Source organism: Panthera uncia, chromosome B1 (assembly GCF_023721935.1).
Source record: "Panthera uncia isolate 11264 chromosome B1, Puncia_PCG_1.0, whole genome shotgun sequence".
NCBI lineage: Eukaryota > Metazoa > Chordata > Mammalia > Carnivora > Felidae > Panthera > Panthera uncia.
The window spans coordinates 185,583,695-185,606,300 of record NC_064811.1 but is presented as its reverse complement, the minus strand read 5'-3'; the positions used below and the strand labels follow the sequence as shown (position 1 = coordinate 185,606,300).

General features: G+C 40.1%; 2 protein-coding genes across 5 annotated transcripts in view; both read left to right on the top strand.

Moving 5' to 3' along the window:
• Positions 1 to 22,606, top strand: part of PRIMPOL (primase and DNA directed polymerase) — a 52,426-nt gene that overhangs the window by 26,461 nt on the left and 3,359 nt on the right. For 3 of the 4 annotated variants that reach the window (XM_049632568.1, XM_049632565.1, XM_049632566.1), the window contains 5 exons: positions 12,657 to 12,819; positions 14,692 to 14,780; positions 17,511 to 17,600; positions 17,678 to 17,786; positions 22,449 to 22,531. In XM_049632568.1, the coding sequence (XP_049488525.1) occupies positions 12,657 to 12,819; positions 14,692 to 14,780; positions 17,511 to 17,600; positions 17,678 to 17,786; positions 22,449 to 22,531 (534 nt within the window). The remainder of the gene's footprint in view (positions 1 to 12,656; positions 12,820 to 14,691; positions 14,781 to 17,510; positions 17,601 to 17,677; positions 17,787 to 22,448; positions 22,532 to 22,606) is intronic. The other variant, XM_049632567.1, reaches the window with a different exon arrangement.
• On the top strand, positions 17,798 to 22,520 carry LOC125923910 (protein kish-A-like). Its single transcript, XM_049632616.1, has 2 exons — positions 17,798 to 21,888; positions 22,449 to 22,520. Exon 1 carries the CDS (start codon positions 20,408 to 20,410, stop codon positions 20,633 to 20,635), a length of 228 nt encoding a protein of 75 aa, XP_049488573.1. The 5' UTR covers positions 17,798 to 20,407; the 3' UTR covers positions 20,636 to 21,888; positions 22,449 to 22,520.

The following is a 22,606-nucleotide window of genomic DNA, read 5'->3' as shown; positions in this document are numbered from 1 at the left end:
GAAGTACCCTTCCTCCTCCCCACAGGTAACCAGTAATCCATCCTCTAACACTGTAGATTAGTTTTGCCTATTTCCGAACTTTTTAAAAAAATGCTTATTTATTTTGAGGGCGAGAACACGCTCGATAGGGGAGGGGCAGAGAGAGAGGGGCAGGGAAAGAATCCTGTGAGTGGGGGCTCGAACTCACGAACTGTGAGATCATGACCTGAGCCAAAATCAAGAGTCAGATGCTTAACTGACTGAGCCACCCAGGCACCCCTGAAATTCTTATTATTGGAATCATAGTACTTATGCCTTGCCTTTTCACTCTCTTATTGGTGTCTTTGATGAACAAAAGTACCTTTAAATAGTGGTAGTCTGATTTATCAAATGTTTTCCTCTTAGTGCTTCTTGTATCTTGTTAAATCTTTTGCCATCTCCAGTTATGAAGATATGCTCCTAGTTACCTTCTAGAAGACTTATATTTTTACCTTTTATGCTTAGATCTACAATTCACTTGGAATGGATTTTTGCTTATCGTGTGAGGAGGAGTCAAGATTGTGTTTTTTCTTCCTGTATGAACATCTGTTTGTCTCAACACTCTTTGTTGAAATAACCGTCCTTTACCTAAAAGGACATCTTTGTCATAAGTCAAGCGTCTATCTGTGTCTGGTCTTCTTCTGGATTATGTCCTGCTCCATTGTTGTATTGATCTATTTTTGTGCCAGTACCACTACTATCTTCATGTTGCTTTTTTATTTATTTTTTTTTTAATTAAAAAAATTTTTTTATTAGAGAGTGTATGCTAGTGGAGGAGAGGAGGAGAGCGAGAATCTTAAGCAGGCTGCATGCTCAGCGCAGAGCCTGATGTGGAGCTCGATCCCACAACCCTGGGATCATGACGTGAGCCAAAATCAAAAGTCAGATGGATGCTCAACTGCCTGAACCACCCAGGTGCCCCTTAATGTGCCTTCTTAAAAAGTCTTGCTATCCAGTAGAGTAAGTCCACCATCTTTGTTCTTTGAAATTTCTTGGCTGTTCTTGACCGTTTGCACTTCCATTTAAATTTTAAAATCACTCTATCAGGTTACGTGCGCGCGTGCGCACACACACACACGCAGAGCTAGAATTTTTTTTTTTTTTATTTTTGGGACAGAGAGAGACAGAGCATGAACGGGGGAGGGGCAGAGAGAGAGAGGGAGACACAGAATCGGAAACAGGCTCCAGGCTCCGAGCCATCAGCCCAGAGCCTGACGCGGGGCTCGAACTCACGGACCGCGAGATCGTGACCTGGCTGAAGTCGGACGCTTAACCGACTGCGCCACCCAGGCGCCCCCTAGAATTTTGATTTAGTTTGCATTGAGTCTATTGATCAACATTGACATTTTTACAATATTTAGTGTTCCGATTCATGAGCGTGGTTTGTCATTCCACTAACATCGATGTTCTCTAATTTCTCTCAGTGTTTTATAATTTTCTGAATAGAGAACTTGTACATCTTAGATTTATTCTAGATATTTGATTTTTTTTTTTTTTTTTTTTTTTTTTTTTTTTTTTTTTTTTTTTTTTGCTTAAACAACAAACATTTATTTCTCACAGTAGCAAGATTGGGGTACCAGTGTGGGTGGCTTCTGGTGAAGGTCCTGTTCCTGGTGTATGGATCCCTGTCTTCTCATTGTAGCCTTCCATAGCGGAGAGAGAGCAGTGCTTGATTTTTTGATGTCTCCCTTCTTTGAGATTTTGGCACTAGAAAACCTCACTGCCTTAGCAGGTCTTCAGTAGTCTCAAACTTTTTTTTCCTAATGGATTTCCCCAGGTTTTCTATTTATTTACAATAGGAGGGTTACCCACAAATTGAACAGAATTCGATTTCTGTTTCTGGATGTGGCATTCTTCCAGGCCAACTCTACTTTATTTTAATTTATACATTGATTTTATTTTGTTTACAGCTGGTAGAAAATAATTCTTATTCTCATTTTTATTTTTGTTGACATGAAAGTGATTTTTTTTTCACCCTCATTTTTTTTTTTTTTTTTAACGTTTATTTATTTTTGAGACAGAGACAGACAGAGCATGAACGGGGGAGGGTCAGAGAGAGGGAGACACAGAATCCGAAATAGGCTCCAGGCTCCGAGCTGTCAGCACAGAGCCCGACGAGGGGCTCGAACTCACGGACCGTGAGATCATGACCTGAGCCGAAGTCGGCCACTCAACCGACTGAGCCACCCAGGCGCCCCTGCTTTTATGGTGTTTAAGTATGTTCCTTCTATCCTGACTTTCTTGAGGGTTTTTATTAAGAAAGGATGCTGTATTTTGTCAAATGCTTTTTTCTGCATCTATTGACAGGATCATATGGTTCTTTTCTTTTGTTAATGTGATGTATTACATTGATTTGTGAATACTGAACCAGCCTTGCAGCCTGGGAATGAATCCCACTTGATCATGGTGAATAATTCTTTTTATATGCTGTTGAATTAGATTTGCTAGTATCCTGTTGAGAATTTTTGCATTCATATTCATCAGGGATATTGGCTTGTAGTTCTCTCTTTTTGCTGGGTCTCTGGTTTGGGAATCAAAGTAATGCTGGCTTTATAGAATGAGTCCGGAAGTTTTCCTTCCATTTCTACTTTTTGGAACAGCTTGAGAAGGATAGGTATTAACTCTGCTTTAAATGTCTGGTAGAATTCCTCAGGGAAGCCATCTGGTCCAGGACTCTTACTTGTTGGGAGATTCTTGATAACTGTTTCAATTTCTTCACTAGTTATGGGTCTGTTCAAATTTTCTGTTTCTTCTCATTTGAGTTTTGGTAGTGTGTGGGTGTTTAGGAATTTATCCATTTCTTCCAGGTTGTCCAGTTTGTTGGCATATAATTTTTCATAGTATTCCCTGATAATTGCTTGTATTTCTGAGGGACTGGTTGTAATAAATCCATTTTCATTTGTGATTTTATCTATTTGGGTCTTCTCTCTTTTCGAGAAGCCTGTCTGCCCACTTTTTAATTAGGTTTCCTTTTTCTCTTGAGTTGTAGGAGTTCTTTATATATCTTGGCTAGTAACATCTAATCAGATCTATAATTTGCAAGTATTTTTTCCCATTCAGCATGTAACCTTACTTTTGTTAATGGTTTTCTTTCTCTGCAGAAACTTTTTACTTTGATGTAGTCCTGCTTATTTATTTTTGCTTTTGTTGCCTTTGCTGTTGGTGTCAAATTTAAAACACCATCGCTGGGGTGCCTGGGTGGGTGGCTCAGTCAGTTGAACGTCCGACTCTTGATTTTGGCTCAGGTCATGATCCCAGGGTTGTGGGATTGAGTCCCACGCTGGGCTCTGTGCTGAGCATACAGCCTGCTTAAGATACATTCTCTCGCTCTTTCTCTCTCTCCCCCTCTCTTTCTCTCTCTCCTCCTCTGCCCCTCTGTCCTGCTCGAGTTCTCTGTTTCTCTGTAAAATAAAAAACAAAAACAAATAAAAACAAACCACACCGTCGCCAAGATCCAAAACCACCGGTTTTCTAAGACTTTTATGGTTTCAGGTCTTATATTCACGTCTGTAATTCATTTCAAATTAATTTATGGATATGATGTGCGAAAGTAGTACAGTTTTATTATTTTGCATGTGGCTTCCCAGTTGCCCATCTCATTTTATTGGAGAGACTGTTCTTTCTCTATTGTATATTCTTGGCTCCTTTGCTGCAAATACATACATGGCTTTATTTTCTTGCTTTCTGTTGTGTTCCATTGATTTCTGTGCCTGTTTTTATTGCTGATATCATACTGTTTCGATAAGTATGGCAGTGTGATATACTTTGAAATCAGGAAACATGCTGCCTCCAGGTTTGTTCTCTGCCTGCGTTGCTTTGGCCATTCGGGATCTCTTGTAGTTCCATTCAAATTTTAGAATTCTGTGTTCAGGTCTGTGAACAGTGTCACTGAAATTTTGATAGGGTCGGCACCAAATCGTAAATTGCCCCAGGTATTATGGACATCTTAACAGTATTCGTCCAGTCCGTGAGCCTGGAATATCTTTCCGTTTCTTTGTGTCATCTTCAACTGTTTTCATGAGTGTTTTATACTTTTCAGAGTACAAGTCTTTCACCTCCTGGGTTACATTTATTCCTGGGTATTTTACTCTTTCCAATGCAATTATAAATGGGATTGTTTCTTTTTTTTCTTTTTTTAATGGGATTGTTTCTCAATTTCTTTTCCCGATAGTTTGTTAGTGGTTGTACAGAAATGCAGCAGATTGCTATACGGTTGATTTTGTGTCCTGCAACTTGACTGATAATAGTTGTAACAATTTTTTTGGTGGAGTTTTTGGAATATTCTACATAATATGTTTCTATACATACACATCTGCAAATAGTGACAGTTTCACTTCTTCCTTTCCAATTTGGATGCCTTTTATTCCTTTTCTTGCCTACTTGCTCTGGCTAGGACATCTAATACCATGTTGGTAAAAGTGATGAGAGTGGATGTTCTTATTCCTGATTTTAGAGGAAAAGCTTTCAGCTTTTCACCACCGAGTGGGATAACTATGGGTGTGTCGTAAATAGACTTTATTATGTTGAAGTACGTTTCCTGTATACCCATTTTGTTGAGAGTTTTTATCATAGGTATAAAATACTTTGAGTATTTTATCATAAGTGATGTTGAATTTTGTCAGATGCTTTTTCTGTATCTATTGAGATTGTCTTTTTTTTTGTTTTGTTTTGCTTGTTTGTTTTACAAGAGAAATCTACACCTTTACCTATTTACTTTTCAGTAAGTTTAAATCCTTGAGGGGTAGGGCATCACATGTATTCTGTGGCCAATGACTTTACTAGGAAGGTTGCTTTGGAATTTGCCACGAGCCATATGCTGCCGTGTGTGTCCATGAGCATGTTACTTTTCTCGAGATTACTCTGGTTTTGTTCAGTTTGCCACCAGGAGTCATCGTGTTGTTCTTTGCTTTGTACACATAAGCCTGGATAGAATTCATTTCATCTAGAGCATAAACACCTTCACTTTTAAGAAGAGCTGTGTTCCAGAGACCCTCTGGTTCCGGAGACCTCGCTTACAGACAGCAAAAATGGCTTTGGATCACAGTCTTCTAGACGTATTTGTCTTTTTAGGAGTCCTGCTCCCAGCCAGACTCCACAGGTTCCAAGGTGGCGGAAAGAGCAAGATGATCATTTGGTTTTTATGAAGTCACTCTGCTTTTATGAAAGACCTACATTAGTATGATAATAGCTTTTTCCATAAGAGTGGAAATCCTCTTTGGAATCTTACAGGTAGTGAAAACCGGTAGTAATACAGGTCTTTCATAAAAGCAAAGTGTTGTAATGTGAACTTTCAGAAAGTGGGGAGATACCTGTATTGTTGAATTTGGTTTGCTGTTACTTTGTTTTCTTATTGATTTAGTTATTTTCTTGATGACTTTTATATCTGTGTTCATCAGGGATATTGACCTGTAATTTTCTTTCTTGTGCCCCTGTTTATTTTTGGTGTCATGGTAATGCTGGCTGTGTAAAGTGAGTTTGAAGTGTCTATTTTTGGGAATAATTTGAGAAGGGGAACATATTATTCTTTAAATGTTTGGTAGAATTTACCTTTAAATCAATCTATTCCTGGGCTTTTGTTTGTTGGGAGGTTTTTGTTTACTGATTCACTCTCCTTACTAGTCATCAGGCTATTTTCGATTCATGATTCATCCTTGGAAGGTTATATATTTTTTTTAAGTTTTTATTTTTTTAATGTTTATTTTTGAGAGAGAGAGAGAGAGAGCGCGAGCACGAGCATGAGTTGGGGAAGGGCAGAGAGAGAAAGAGACACAGGATCTGAAGCAGGCTCCAGACTCTAAGCTGTCAGCACAGAGCCTGACGCGGGGCTCAAACCCAGAAGCTGAGATCATGACCTGACCCAAAGTTGGACACTTAACCGACTGAGCCACACAGGCGCCCTGGAAGGTTATGTTTCTGGGAAGTTGTGCATTTCTCCCAGGTTTCCCGATTTGTTGGAGTGTAATTTCTCATAGTAGTTTGTTATGATCCTTTGTATTTCTGCAGTATCACTTGTAATGTGATGAATCACTTTCATTTCTGATCTTGTTTTAGTCCTCTCTTTCCTTGGTGAGTCTAGCTAAAGGTTTGTCCATTTCATTTATCTTTTAAAACAACCACCTCTTGCTTTCATTGATTTTTTTTTTTCCTGTTGTTTTTTTAAAGTCTCCATTTCATTTAGTTCTGCTTTGATCTTTATTATTTCCTTTCTTCTACTAACTTTAGGTTTATTTGCTGTTCCTTTCCTAGTTTCTTGAGAAATAAAGGTGTTTGAGATTTTTCTTTTTTCTTGATGTAGGTATTTGTCATTGTAAACTTCTCTCTCAGAATTGCTGTTTGCTGCATCTCATAGGTTTAGATTTGTTTTATTTTTTTTTTAATTTGGCTCAAGGTCTTTTGATTTCTTCTTTTTCAGTAGCATGTTGTTTACCCTCCATATGTTTGTAAATTTTCCAATTTTCTTCTTATAATTGATTTCTAATTTCACAGTATGGTGGTCAAAAAAGATGCTCAATGTGATTTCAATCTTAAATTTATTAGGACTTATTTTGTAGCCTATCATGTGATCTGTTCTGGAGAATGTTCCCTATGTACTTGAGAAGAATGTATTCTGTTACTTTTGAATGGAATGTTCTATATATATTGTTATTCCCATCTGGTCTAACATGTCATTGAAGGTTGATGTTTTCTTATCATTGATTTTCTGTCGGGATGATCTATCCATGGGTATAAGTGGGGTACTAAAGTCCCCTGCTGTTATATTTCTATTTCTCCCTTGAGGTCTGTTAATCTTTGATTTCTATTTTTTAGGTGCTTCTGCATTGGTGCCTAAATATTTGTAAATGTTATATCCTCTTTTTGTATTGACCCTTTTATCGTTACGTAATGCCTTTCTTTGTCTCTTATGCAGTCTTTGTATTGAAGTCTTTGTGTTTTGTCTGACATAAGTATGGCTACCCCAGCTTTTGGCTTCCACTTGCATGCCACATCTTTTTCCATCCATTCCTTCACTTTCAGTCTGTGTCCGTATGTCTGAAATGAGTCTCTTCTAGGGACCGTATAGATGGCCGTTGTTTTCTTTTGTCCTTTCAGATACTCTTTTGATTGGTAAATTTCATCCATTTAAAATAATTATCGATAGGTACGTACTTATAGCCATTTTGTTCATTGTTTTCTGGCTGTTTTTTAGTTCTTTTTCTTTCTACTTCTCTTGCTTTCTTCCTTTGTGGTTTGATGACATTTTTAGTAGTATGCTTCCTTTCTCGTTAGCTTTTGTGTATCTGCTAGAGGTGTTTGTTTTGTGGTTACTGTGAGGATTACCTATAACAGCTTATATTTATAATAATCTATTTCAAGTTTATAACAACTTAAGTGTGAACCCATTCTTTTTTTTTTTTTAGTTTTATTTATTTATTTTGAGGGAGAGCGTGTGTGTGTGTGTGTGTGTGTGTGTGTGTGTGTGTGTGTGAGGCAGAGAGAGAGGGAAAGGAAGAATCCTAAGCAGGCTCTACATTATCAGTACAGGGCTGTACTGGGGCTCCATCCCACAAACTGTGAGATGAAGCTGTGACCTGAGCTGAAATCAAGAGTTGACCGCTTCGCTGACTGAGCCACCCAGGCGCCCGCGTGTGAATGCATTCCAAAGCTGAACATTTTTACTCTTGCCTCCCATGTTTTACGTTTTGCATGTCACGTGCACTTTTTTTTTTATATTATATGAAATTTATTGTCAAATTAGTTTCCATACAACACCCAGTGCTCATCCCAAAAGATGCCCTCTTCAATGCCCTTCACCTACCCTCCCTTCCCTCCCACCCCCCATCAACTCTCAGTTTGTTCTCAGTTTTTAAAGAGTCTCTTATGCTTTGACTCTCTCTCCCACTCTAACCTCTTTGTTTTCTTTTCTTTTTTTCCTTCCCCTCCCCCATGGGTTTCTGTTAAGTTTCTCAGGATCCACATAAGAGTGAAAACATATGGTATCTGTCTTTCTCTGTATGGCTTATTTCACTTAGTATAAGACTCTTCAGTTCCATCCACGTTGCTACAAAGGGCCATATTTCATTCTTTCTCTTTGCCACGTAGTACTCCATTGTGTATATAAACCACAATTTCCTTATCCATTCATCAGTTGATGGACATTTAGGCTTTTTCCACAATTTGGCTATTGTTGAGAGTGCTGCTGTAAACATTGGGGTACAAGTGCCCCTCTGCATCAGCACTCCTGTATCCCTTGGGTAAATTCCTAGCAGTGCTACTGCTGGGTCATAGGGTAGGTCTATTTTTAATTTTTTGAGGAACCTCCATACTATTTTCCAGAGTGGCTGCACCAGTTTGCATTCCCACCAGCAGTGCAAGAGGGCTCCCGTTTCTCCACATCCTCACCAGCATCTATAGTCTCCTGGTTTGTTCATTTTGGCCACTCTGACTGGCGTGAGGTGATATCTGAGTGTGGTTTTGATTTGTATTTCCCTGATGAGGAGCAATGTTGAGCATCTTTTCATGTGCCTGTTGGCCATCTGGATGTCTTCTTTAGAGAAGTGTCTATTCATGTTTTCTGCCCATTTCTTCACTGGATTATTTGGTTTTTGGGTGTGGAGTTTGGTGAGCTCTTTATAGATTTTGGATACTAGCCCTTTGTCTGATAGGTCATTTGCAAATATCTTCTCCCATTCCGTTGGTTGCCTTTTAGTTTTGTTTCCTTTGCTGTGCAGAAGCTTTTTGTCTTCATGAGGTCCCAGTAGTTCATTTTTGCTTTTAATTCCCTTGCCTTTGGGGATGTGTCGAGTAGGAAATTGCTGTGGCTGAGGTCAGAGAGGTCTTTTCCTGCTTTCTCCTCTAGTGTTTTGATGGTTTCCTGTCTCACATTCAGGTCCTTTATCCATTTTGAGTTTGTTTTTGTGAATGGTGTAAGAAAGTGGTCTAGTTTCATTCTTCTGCATGTTGCTGTCCAGTTCTCCCAGCACCATTTGTTAAAGAGACTGTCTTTTTTCCATTGGATATTCTTTCCTGCTTTGTCAAAGATGAGTTGGCCATACGTTTGTGGGTCTAGTTCTGGGGTTTCTATTCTATTCCATTGGTCTATGTGTCTGTTTTTATGCCAATACCATGCTGTCTTGATGATGACAGCTTTGTAGTAAAGGCTAAAGTCTGGGATTGTGATGCCTCCTGCTTTGGTCTTCTTCTTCAAAATTACTTTGGCTATTTGGGGCCTTTTGTGGTTCCATATGAATTTTAGGATTGCTTGTTCTAGCTTCAAGAATGCTGGTGCAATTTTGATTGGGATTGCATTGAATGTGTAGATAGCTTTGGGTAGTATTGACATTTAAACAATATTTATTCTTCCAACCCATGAGCATCATGTACACTTTGAATATGTTCTTCTGGCCTGTAGCATTTCTGCTGAAAAATGTGCTCATAGTCACATGGGGTTTTCCTTGTATGTAACAAGGTTTTTTTTCTTTTTGTTTGTTTGTTTTTTCTTGTTGCCTTTAAGGTTCTCTCTCTCTTTTTTTTTTTTTTTTTTTTTTTAACTTCTGACATTTTATAATGTGTCTTAGTGTGGGGTCTCTGCATTTATTTCATTTAGAACTCGCTGTCCTTCCTGGATCTGTAGGTCTTTCCTTACCCAGGTTATTGAAGTTTTTAGTTACTATTTCTTCAAATAAGTTTTCTGGCCCTTTCTCCTTCTGGGATTCATTTAATGTGAACGTTGGCCTGCTTGGTGTTGTCTTCTAAGCCTCTTAAGCTGTCTTCACTTTATTTCATTCTTTTCTCTTTTTGCTGCTCTGCCGGGTGAGTTCCTCTATCCTGTCTTTGAATTCATTGATCCTGCTTCATCTAGTTAGCTGTTGAACCTCCACAGTGTATTTTTCACATCAGTTTTTGCATTTTCAGCCCTGTGACTTCTGTTGGGTACTTTCTTCTGTTTTCTTTTTGTTGACGTTCTCACTGTGTTATCCATTCTTCTCCCGAATTTGGTGAACATCTTTATGACCATTAGTTTGAATTCTTTATCAGATAAATTCCTTATCTCCATTTCACAAAGGTTTTTAAAGAGTTTTAAATTGCTTTTTTGTTTGGAACTTGGTCCTTTGTTCTTCATTTTGCTTGACTCTGTTTGTTTCCCTGCATTGGGTGAACTAGCATCCCTAGGAGTCTTGAAGAGTTGGCCTGAGAAGGAGATGAAATCTGTCCTTCAACCCTGTCCTAGCTCTTGGTTGTTTCTCAAACTTTTGTAATTTTCCAAGCAGCCAATTTTATTTTTAATAGCTCCCAGTACTTCGGGGTGTTCCAGGACCAGTTAATGTCCCAAAGGGGAGGATCTCATTTAACACCTAGATTCAGGCTGATTGGAAGCCAGACCCTCAGGCAACAGCTTGCTTGCTTGCTTGCTTTTTTTTTTTTTTTTTTAATGGCTATTTATTTATTTTGAGAGAGAATGCTTGAGTGGGGTAGGGGCAGAGAGAGGGAGACAGAGAGAATCCACACTGGTGGCTTGGAGCCTGACATGGAGCTGGAACTCATGAACCGTGAGACCATGACCTGAGCTGAAACCAAGAGTCAGATGCTTAACCTACTGAGCCACCCAGATGCCCCATGGCGGCAGCTTTTAAGGAATGGAGAGCATGTGCGGGTTGTATTGGACTACAAGCGTAAGTCCCGCTGACCAGCACAGCCAGGTCATATGGAGGTGCCCACGGTGGCAGTTGTAAAAATCAGGACTTGTTGAGCATGGAACCTTCTTTCTGAGAGATCCTGGGGAGCGATTGTGAGGTAGAAGGAGAGTACACAGATCGCATCCTCTGGCTACGTTCCTTGCGAGCAGCTCTGTAGCTTCTAGATGTATGCCAAACTTGAAGGCTGCCCCTCAGGCTGAAGCTCCGGGACAAGCAGTTAGGCGTCTTTCCCAGAAAGGCTGGGGGTGTTTCAATCCGCTGTCTTTGCGGTGCGCCGGTGGTGGTCGCCATCTCAGAACTGGCTCCCTGACCGTTCCAGTCCCATGACCCCCGGGGCCGGGTGATCGAGGGTTAGGCCCTGGGAGGCGGCCACGAAAAGCAGGGTACCAGAGGTCAAAACTGGGGCACCAGACACATACAGAAGCTCCCCTCTGAGAGATGCTGGTGCTGTGAGACACAGCAAAAGCCAGGAGGAGAATGGTGCCCACCCTCCAAGGTCTCAGGAAAGGTTTCCAATTAGCCCCTGGATGTGTGTTCAGTTAGGCTCCTGTGAGGAGAAGCTGGCAGGCTCTTGTACAGAGGGTCTGAGCTGACTGAGCTCCTGGGTCTGTCGCCTCACTGTGCCCTAGGGACGCCCGCTGCTTAAGAACCCTTTCTCCATTGGTGACAGTTCTGTAGGACCTGTGAGGGTAAGTCCCACCGGCCAGCAGAGCCAGGTGACAGAGAGGAGTCCCCAGGCTGCAACTGCGAAAATCAGGGCACCAAGCAAAGGGCATAAGCTCCTTTCTGGAAGATACCAGTGAGCTGGAGTGAGGCAGAGGGAGAGTGCAAAAATTAGGTCCCCTGGACTCCATTCCCTGAGAGCCCTTCTGTAGGCCCCTGGGAGTGTGCCACAGCAGAAGCCTGCCCCTCAGGCACACGCAATCGGCCTGTCAGAAACTGGGGATGGGTTTCGGTCTGCTCTCAGTGCCGTGGCCTGGGAGTGGTGGTCTACCGAGAACTGTGCCTCCAGTTGTTAGAGTCCTGTGGACCCAGGAACGCAAGGCTCCCTGGCCTTTGAAGCCAGGTGATCAAGGGGGTTACCTGACAAACGGTTTGGCGGATGTAAAAGTGCGGCACCGGATGCGAGTAGACGCTTTCCCCCCCGCAGATACTGGTGGTCTGGAGCACGGCAGGCGGGGGGCCAAAGATTGTGTCCCCCGGCTGGAGGGGGGCAGAGGGGCTTGCAAAGATGGCACTCGCTGGAAAGGGGGGGAGGAAGGAGAAAAGATGGCGCCCGCCGGATTTAGCAAAGCAGAGAAGATGGCACCGGCCACCTCCATCTCTGAAGAAGATCTCTCAGTCCAACGCTTGAAAGTTTGGAAATGAGCCTCTTTCACATAAACCCTGGGTGCTTTTCGGAGAGCTGCTTCTGCACTCGGCCCCGGGGTGAGTGAGTCTGCACGCAGGCCCTGAAGGAGTCTTTCTTCCCTAGTTCGCCACGGCCCGCAAGTCTCCTAGGCCCCAGCCCGGCTGGTCTTCAAAGCCATATGTTCCTGGGGCTCATCTCCTAGGCTCAGGTCTTAAACGCTGGGCTGTGAGGTGTGTGAGGTATGACTCCTCTGCCTTTCAGGGAGAAGCTCCGGGTTTGAATTCCCTCCCAATGGTGGGGGTGGGGCTTGCGGTGAGGTTGTCTCAGCCTCTCCTACCTGCCTTGACGGGCTGTCCGACTCCTTCCTCCACGCGGAAGGAGTCAGTTAGCCAGTTTTTAGGCTGTTTTTCAGAGGAGATTGTTCCATATATAGCTACAGATTTGGGGTGTTCACCCGAGGAGGTGAGTTCAGGCTCTTCCAACGTTGCCACGTTGGACCGGAAGCACTGGTTTCCCTAAGAACGCCATACAAAAGGAATCTAATGTTTGCTGACTATAAAACCAAATGGCTGAAAACGTGCGTTCGTAATTATTCTTATTAACTTTTGACATAGGAGTTTATACAAGAAATAGAAACTTTCGGCTGTATAAATCATCGAAGATAGGGAAGCACGTGGCTTTGGAGATTGCTGAAGATAACAAGTTTTTTCCTAAACATTCGGAGACTGTATCTGAAGAAAATCAATGTTTCCTGTCTTCTTTGGTCAGCAATGTCAGGTAGATAGTATATAGTACCAACATCAAACTGTTGCATATTCGTGAATGCTTATTAAGCAGTGAACAGCATTGGATAGTACTATAATGTGAGTTGGGTAAATTCATTCAAACTTAAGGAAAAGGAAGTTCTCAAAATTCTAGGGTAACGTATTATTATAAAGAAGAAAATTAAAACTGTTCCATGTGCAAATAGAGTTACTGTTAATATCTACTTTTCATATATGCATGTTCATACATACTTATATATGTCCTTCATTCAAAAAATAGTTGAGATCATTATTTATGTGGTTATATCTGTTGTTTTATCCACTCGACATTATATCATGAATATCTTCCAAGGTAGTAATTTGCAACAGTTGTAATGAAAACTTAAAATTTGTTTTAATGTTTCTGTGTTCTTGAGAGAAAGACAGCACACAAACTGGAGGGGGGGCAGAGAGAGAGGGAGACCCAGAATCCGAAGCAGGCTCCAGGCTTGGAGCTGACTGCCCAGAGCCCCACGCGGGGCTCGAACTCACAAGCTGTGAGATCCTGACCTGAGCTGAAGTCGGGTGCTTAACCAACTGAGTTACATTTGTCAGAAGTAATGTCAGGGTCTTAGTTTCCTTACCTTTAAAATGGAAATAATATGGGGCGCCTGGGTGGCTCAGTCGGTTGGGCATCCGACTTCAGCTCAGGTCACGATCTCGCGGTCCGTGAGTTCGAGCCCCGCGTCAGGCTCTGGGCTGATGGCTCAGAGCCTGGAGCCTGCTTCCGATTCTGTGTCTCCCTCTCTCTCTGCCCCTCCCCCGTTCATGGTCTGTCTCTCTGTATCAAAAATAAATAAACGTTAAAAAAATTTTTTTTAAAAAATGGAAATAATATTAACACCTATCTTAGGGAGTTGTGAAGATTAAATGAGGGAAGAGGTACACACAAAATTATAGCTGGGCCTGGCACGCGATGTCTGCTGGGTAAGTGTTAGTTGTTAGCAGCTGTTCCTGAGATTCTGGAAGTACAGTGGTAAGTGTAAGAATTGTATCACTGTGGTTGGCACAGGAGTGGCCTCTAATACAGCCTGAAGTCATCTCCTGAATACCAAATCCTATTTCTTTTGTAGTTTCGGTATTAATTTCATACAAGTGGAGAGTTCTTCTCAATGGGGTTTCCTTAATTTTCTTTTGTGTAGCCAAGTAAATAAGTATTTCTCTTCCTGAAATGAAGCCTAAATTCTTTATGGCTATGAGTCTGTCTTTCAGTTAACTTTAATTCATTTCTTCCTTTGTTCTCATCCCTCCTTCCTTCTTTTTTTTTTCACGCTTTTCAAATTATTTTCAGACTTATTCACACTTTTCAAACCATTGTAACAAAAATGTCAAAGGCTCTGTATGTTTGGAGAATAGAATTGTACTTCATTCTATACCTTCAGCAGTCCCAGAGTCCTCTGGTTCACTCTGTGGTTGAAGAAAGTATTTTAATTTTTAAAAATTTATTTTAGAGAGAGAGAGAGAGGGAGGTGGAGAGGGGCAGAGGGAGAGAGAGAGAATCCCAAGCAGGTTCCACGCTCAGTTGCTCAGTGCAGAGCCTGATGCAAGGCTTGATCCCACGACCTGGATCATGAACTGAGCCAAAATCAAGAGTCAAGAGTCAGATGCTCAATTGACTGAGCCACCCAGGCAGCCCAAAGAAAGTATTTTAAGTGACCACCAAACTACTCTTTTCTATATGGATAGGATTGGTGTTTTTGTAAGCAAATGTGGCTTGATTGCCCTAGAACAATTAGCTGTTGAACAAAGGATTTTAATGTGGAACTATTTGAAATTCAGTCTCCTTTCCCTAGCCATGTCTCTTTAATTCTTAATGTTAACTGTTTCTTTCACCTATTTTCTTCAGATTCTCAGACACTTTACGAATTCTGACATGTGACACATCTCAAAATAAAGAAAAACGCATTGAATGTTTTAGCAGCACCAACACTAAAGGTAATTCTAAGAGAACAATTTCCTATGAAAATTTAAGGATACAAAGTCTGTTTTGCCTTGAAGATTTTAAATCTTCAGTATTCATATCTACTGATCATTTATTTTTTTTAGACTTTATTTATTTAGAGAGAGAGCTATTAGGGGAGGGGCAGAGAGAGGGGGAGAGAGAGAATCCCAGCAGGTTCTGCACCAATGAGGGGCTTGAACTCATGAGCCATGAGATCATATCCTGAGATGAAACCAAGAATCAGACACTCAACCAACTGATCCACACAGGTGCCTCAGTATCTACTGATCCTTTAAAACAACTTAGTTTCTATCCAAAAGGGAAAAAGTGTAAAGAAAAGATATTTATATTTTTTATTTTTTAAATTTTTATTATTTTTTTAAATTTTAATGTTTATTTTTTGAGAAAGAGAGTGTGAGCAGGGGAGGAGTAGAGAGAGGGAGACACAGAATCTGAAGCAGGCTCCAGGTGCTAAGCTGTCAGCACAGAGCCTGATGTGGGACTTGAATTCATGAACTGCGAGATCATGACCTGAGCAGAAGTTGGATGTTTAACTGACTGAGCCACCCAGGCTCCCCAAGAAAAGATAATTTTTAAAGTGTATTCACTAATTTTCATCATATGATGGTTTGGAGGCAGGAAATGGGAAAATAGAGTAGATTGTTTGTAGAAATAAACCATTATTAAAAGAAAAACCTAGGGGGGCCTGGGTGGCTCAGTCGGTTAAGCATATGACCTCGGCTCAGGTCATGATCTCACAGTCTGTGAACTTGAGTCCCATGTCAGGCTCTGTGCTGACAGCTCAGAGCCTGGAGCCTGCTTCAGGTTCTGTGTCTCCCTCTCTCTCTGCCCCTCCCCTGCTCACGCTGTCTCAAAAATAAAAAGAAAAAAAAGAAAAACCTAAAAGTCCTCTTCCCTTCTGTCCACAACCAAAGATGGGTAGCCACCATCAGTTTCCATGGAACCCCGTGGAGCTTTCCCTTGCATTTCCCTGTTCTTTTAATGACTGCACGGTTTTCACGCATGTCCTTCATTTTTATATTGAAAAACATAGAGGTTTTTTTCTAGGATTTCGTATATTCTCCTATAAACAATTTTGTAAATGCATTTTGGATTATCATTATTTATAGCAGTGAAAAACTGGAAACAAATCTAAATGTAAAACAAAATGGCATTGGTTACCTCCTATAACATACTCTATAACCAATTTATAAAATTTATAAAAACCAATATAACATGGGAAATGTCCATTTATAAGAGAAAAAGTAGGCTCTGAAATTGGGAGGTATGAATACAGCTTCATTAAAAACATGAATAACATTTTCTTATGCTTATTTTCTTCTTGTTTAACAGTTATTTCTAGATACTGATTTGGAGTTTATTTCTCTCATTTCTGCTTTAATATATTTTCCAAAGTTTCTCCAATTATGTATATTATTTTTGTAAGTGAAATATAGGCATTGTTTATTTGCACACTTTTTTTAAAAAAGGGTATTTATTTTGAGAATGGGAGGGAGAGAGAGAGAGTGAACACCTGAGAGTCCGTCGCTTAACCGACTGAGCCACCCAGGTGCCCCTATTTATTTATTTAGAGTCAGAGAACACAGTGGGGGAGAGGGGCAGAGGGAGAGAGAGGGAGGAAGTCTGTAATCAGCCTTCACTCTCAGAGCAGAGCCTGACTCAGGGCTTGATTCCACGACCCTGGGATCATGACCTGAGCCAACATCAAGAGTCAGACACTCAACCGACTGACCCACCCCGGCGCCCCAATATAGGCTTTATTTTAAGAAAAGTAGATAATTCTGTGTTTAAAAATGAAGTGAGATTTTAAGTAAATGATTGTAAATTATCCCAGTAGATTCTTAGATACAAGATATAACCAAATTGTCAGAGCCCTACGGCTGAAGGTCCCGGGAGAGCACACCTGCAGTGAACCAGTGGCGTGTGTTATGTGTGGAAAACACGTACCACCGGGATCTGTGGGGGCAGCTCAGTAAAAGGGTGTTAGAAACGACTTCTAGGATTCAGGCTTGAGTTGGGTGTTTTGAGGAGTGTCCAAGGCAGCGTGGATTTGTTTTCAGCTGGGTACTGTCGGAGACAATTCTGCGATTGACTATCTTCATAAAGTTTATCTAGAAGGAAGGCAGACTACAGTGGGACTAAAGCTAGAATTGGCAAAGCAGCCCCCGTTATGAATAAGATGGGCGGCGTTTAGTCATTTTTGTGGTTTGGAAATAGTTCGTGTTTTGTTTGTGATTGCAGAGCGCTCTTATTTTTGTCTTGAATCATCTTGGCCACAGAGTGACCTTATGTGATGTTGAAATTCTGTGAAATGGTTACTCATCAGCAGGAAAATACAGGGCTGAGCCGTGTGTGCCCAGCCTGTTTGTCACAACACCACGGCCGAGCTGATAGGAGTAGGCCAGCTCCGGGGTGTAAGGGGTTGCTTTTCTCTTTGTAAGAATGAAGAAAGCAATCAGAATGATTATAGGTGCTTCTTGTGTAAATTAGTTAACATTGGACTTAATTGAGAGGTTTGAATATTACTTACTTGTAGGATAAGCCAGAACCCATGACTGACTAAAAGACAAATGGAGAAATGGGAGGGCGGGGGGAGACCTGGAGAGTTTCCGAAACATGTAATTGCACTAAAGAACAACTTAAAATGTAACTCTTCAGCTTTTAGCCACTTTAATTATAATGTATTTTTCTCTCTGTTGCAGCAGAAAACATCGAGGGTTTTCATTGTTCGCCCTACCCTGAAATTGATCAATTTGTTCTTTCTTTGGTGAATAAAAATGGCATTCAAGGAGGTAAAGATAATCTTATTCCTTATTCACTGTAATATGATGGAGTTGTAATAGCTTCAGAAACATTATTTGCATTTTAGGAATTCGGCGTTGGAGCTACTTTTTCCCAGAAGAGTTACTGGTTTATGATATTTGTAAATATCGCTGGTGTGAAAACATCAGAAGAGCGCACAAGAGCAATAATATCATGTAGGTAAATGTTGTTTATTGAGTTCCATGTATTTAACCAACATTACATTTTAAATTTTTATAATTTCTACAGTTGAGAATATAAACATGATTTTGTTCTTATAATGAATGTAGTTACATCAGATACTGTATTTGGCTTATGTTTGAAAATATTTAATCTGACCAACTTAATTATCACCTTAGCACATGTCATTTTCATCTGTACTTTATTTGGTAAAATAATCCATTAGATAGTATAATCTTGAGAAGGGTAAGGTAGAATTGAGTGGGGCTAGAAAGAAATTAGAGGCAGTAGACAGGAGGAAGGAAGTATCTCTCCCTTGTCTGTTTCCATTGGTCCTTGACATGTTATGGAGTAAATTGAAATCAAGCAAACTTGGGTGAAAAGGAGACTGTTCGGTGCTAAGAGTTGGAATTGTTGGAACATGCACGCCCTGTTTTAGGAGTTTTCTGTAAAATCCCCCTGGCAAAAGGAGAGGGAGTGAAGGATGAAGTGAAACCACAAATAGAATTTTAGATAATACAGGGGCACCTGGGTGTCTGTTTCACGATTTCAGCTCCGGTCATGATCTTGCGGTTCGTTAGTTTGAGCCCCGCATTGGGCCCTACACTGACAATGAGGACCCTGCTTGGGATTCTCTGTCTCTCTTTGTTCCTCCCCCACTTGTGCATGCTCTCTGTCTCTCTCTGTCTCCGTCTCTCTCGCTCAAAATAAATAAACTTAAAAAAAAAGAATTTTAGACAATGCAACGGTATGGTTAGAATAGGGATAAGACAGAAACCCAGCAGTTACTGGTTATGATATGGGAAGTTTTGCTGTGTTTTATGTTTAACACAAAGCTGAGACTTCTGTATATCAAGTGTAAATAGCACGTGTGCCAGACGTGAGAAAAGACTGTGAAGTTCTGCTAGGAAGCTAGCGAATACATTGGGTAGCATGACTCAGTGCTATACTTACATATGTAGGTTAACCCAGTTAAAAAATAATAACATTTCAAAAAATATATGCTCAATACACAAAAGCTATCATGTAGAATAGCACAAAGAAAAGATTACACGTAGGCCCAGAACCAGTGATAACTGTGGTTATAATTTTGGTATATCTTTCTAATTTTTTACTCTATGGATATATAAGTTTACCAGTAAATCATTATCACAAGATGATCGTCTTTTTTTTTTTTTTTAAGAATTTTTTAATTTTAATTTTATTTTTTATTTTAAAGTTTATCTTTTTGAGAGAGAGCATGCAAGTTGGGGAGGGACAGACAGGGAGAGAGGGAATCCCAAGCAGGCTCCACACTGACAGCACGGAGCCCGACGTGGGGCTGGAACTCAAGAACCGCAAGATCAAGATCTGAGCTGAAATTAAGAGTCGGACGCTTAACTGAGCCACCCATGTGCCCTCCCCCTTTTTAAAAATAGTTTATTTACTTAGAGAAGGAGAGAGAGAATCCCAAGCAGGCTCCGTGCTGTCCTCACAGAGCCCGACGCATGGCTTAATCCCATGAACTATGAGATCATGACATGACCCAAAATGAAGAGTCGAATGCTCAACCAACACAGCCACCCAGGCGCCCCCCCCTTTTGACTAATTCTCAAATACGGATACTTATTAATGGGATATGTGTCATTCTGAGCATCACATAACCACGTAAACCTTGGAATTAGATCGGACACTGTCACCCCCACGGTTCTGTCTTATTCCGCATTGAGGCTAGTGGTCCTTTTTATCCCAGTCACCACCAAAAACCTCAGCTCTACAAAGACAGGACAGGACCGAAAGGAATGAAGGCTGTTACAGTTCTGAGGCTGTGAGCCATAAGCAAGTAGTTTGCAGGGCGCATGATGGATGTCAAGTATGACAGTTGCCCTTAGGAACATGTAAATATTCTTCATGACCCTGGGACAGTTTGATGTGAAGTTCAGGAACTGCAGCATTAATGCGTTTATTAGGATTGTTCAGGTTCTTCATAACTTTTGAGTTTGCTTAGTTGGGTATCTTTTTATCTAGTACTTTGTCTATTTTACCAAAATGCTTAATGTTACTGTCAGAAATTGTTCATAATATTCTTAAATTTTTAGTATATTCTACATTTGTAGTTATAGCTGCACTAAATTTTGAATAACACTTATGTCTTTACCTTATTTATTTTTTGATCAATCTGGCAAGAATTGTATTAGTCTTCACATTGGCCTTGTTAACTCTTTTACATTTTGTCTTCTTGAGGCACCTCGGTGCCTCAGTCAACCGGTTAAGCATCCGATTCTTGATTTCAGCTCGGGTCATGATCTCATGGTTCGTGAGTTTGACCCCTGGGTCTGGCTCTGTGCTGAGAGCGTGGAGCCTGCTCCAAAATAAACAGTGTGGAACTTGCTCTCAAAATAAACAAACATTTAAATTTTTGCTTACTTCCTGCCTTTTATTTTATTAGAGTTTATTCTATTGTTCATTTCCCAAGTTAGTTACTTATTGGTCTTCAGCTATTCTTTTATGTAAATAAGCTTTTTCTAAAGATCGTTTTAGCTCTATTTCACATATTTTAATACATATTTTCAATTGCGTTCAGTTCCATTTTCTAATTTCCATCGTGATTTTTCCTTGAGTAATTGGTTATTTAGAAATGTTTTTCAGATGTGGCTGGGGCTTCACTGGCCTCACTATGTCTACCGTTTTCGGTTTCCAGAGTCTGTTGACTGTAATCTTGCTGCTTATATGTACCTGTGCTTATATCCTATCCTTGGCACCCGGCCTCCTAGACAGAAATAAAACTGGATTGTTGGGTATATTTTGGAAGTGCGCCAGAATTGGTGAACGGAAGAGTCCTTACGTCGCAGTGTGCTGTACATGATGGCCTTCGGCATTTTCTTCATACAGTAGCTGGGAAAAATACCATAATTTAATTGCCAGCAGATTTCCGTATGAAAAAAGGACTTATCTATAGAACATAATGGAATGAATAGTTAACTCTTTTATCTCTGAACACTGAATGAGATAAATTTCCAGCTGCTGTTCTCTATTTTTGTTATTGGACCAATGTTCTATATAAATAGGATGTAACCATTTAATATGCAGAGTTTAATATGTCTAACAATCAATGTGAGCAGTGTCACTACAATATTACGTTCTGCAAATGTTACTCTGTCAGATACCAGTTTTTAGTGAGGCATCTCTGAGACACAGAATAGAAAACAAAATTGGGAAATCACTTACTTCCCTTCACTGTGATTTGGAAATGATAAATCTTTATGGGATGAGACACTTTTCTGGGCTAGCTTTTTTATTGAGAAAAAAAGGTTCAATTTGTGTTGGTAAGGATTGCATTCATATTTAATAATGCTTGCTTTTCCTCTGGCCACACCAGAGCATTAACAGAGTGCCTCTAAGCAAACTCTATAGTGTATTACAGACGTTTCAACTATTTAAAACAAGCCTGTGCAGTTCTTAAGGAAGAAGGTAAATGAGATATAACTTAAGAGTAGTATTGGGAAAATGTCCATATTTAACATAAAAGTTTAGAATAGCTGACTGGTCCAGTAGCCTCTGAAAACTCTAGATAAGTATGGATAAATATCTTACGAATAAATTGACCAGCTGTCATTCTCTGAATAAGACTACATTCTTAGAGTGAAAAGAACAAAATAGAACAATTCAGAATGATAAAAAAAAAAGTTTTTCATTTCCAAGTTACGTGTTTCTATTAGCTATTTTTCTAACATTTATTTCTAAACAGTTTGCTTTGTGGTCAGAGATGCGTTGTATGAATACTTTTTTTTAAATTCAGTGAAATTAACATGATACCTGGCACAGTCAGTTTTTATCATTGTTTTGTGTTTAAGTTTATTTATTTATTTAGAGAGCATGTGGGAGGGGCAGAGAGAGAGGGAGGGACAGAATCCCAAGCAGGCTCCACACTGGACCGCGCAGAGCCCGACGTGGAGCTAGAACTCACAAACTGTGAGACCATGACCTGGGCCAAAACCAAGAGTTGGACGCTTAACCAACTGAGCCACCCAGATGCCCCTGGAATTGTTTTATATGTGATTGTAAAGAACTTCCAACTATCTGAAACAATATTCATGTATGCCTATTACATCAAACTTGGTAATTGCTTTTTAATTTATGTCATTCAAATTTTCTATATCCTTTCTGAATTTTTTGTGCCTATTTGTATCAAATACTAAAAGAATGTTTTTTAAAATCTCGATTTGTGGGAGATTTGTTTATCCTTGGAGTTCCATCAGTTTTGCTTATGCATTTTTGAAGCTTTTTTATTTGGTGGGTACAGGTTGAGAATTAGGTCTTCCTGGAAGAACTTTTGTCTATAGATATACGTATAGATATGTATACACATATGCACATATACGATATACGTATAGATATGTCTATACATATCCATATGTATATCGCATATGTATCTATATGTATATAGATATACGTATATTTTTCCCCTAAAGTCCATCTTGTGTGCTATCTTTGACAACCACAGTTTTCTTTTGGGCGGTGTATATTTATTTCAATGCTTCTACTTTTTACCTTGTCTGCATCTTTAAGTCTTAGTTAGGCACATCTCTGGTAAGCAGCATGTAGATGAATTTTGTTTTCCATCCAGTCTGGGAATCAAGTTGTAACTCTTTTTCCTTTCTATTTTTTTCAATATAAAGGATTTTGGTTGATCTGAAAAATGAAGTTTGGTATCAAAAATGTCATGACCCTGTATGTAAAGCAGAAAACTTCAAATCGGACTGTGAGTTGTTCATTTTTATATTTATACCAAGTGAAAATAGGAGGTCTATATAAAACAGTTTTACTCTTTGTCTTG

What these genes read in the sequence shown, in the direction of transcription:
- LOC125923910 (XM_049632616.1), top strand. Translation starts at nt 20,408, where the DNA reads ATGTTTTTCAGATGTGGCTGGGGCTTCACTGGCCTCACTATGTCTACC.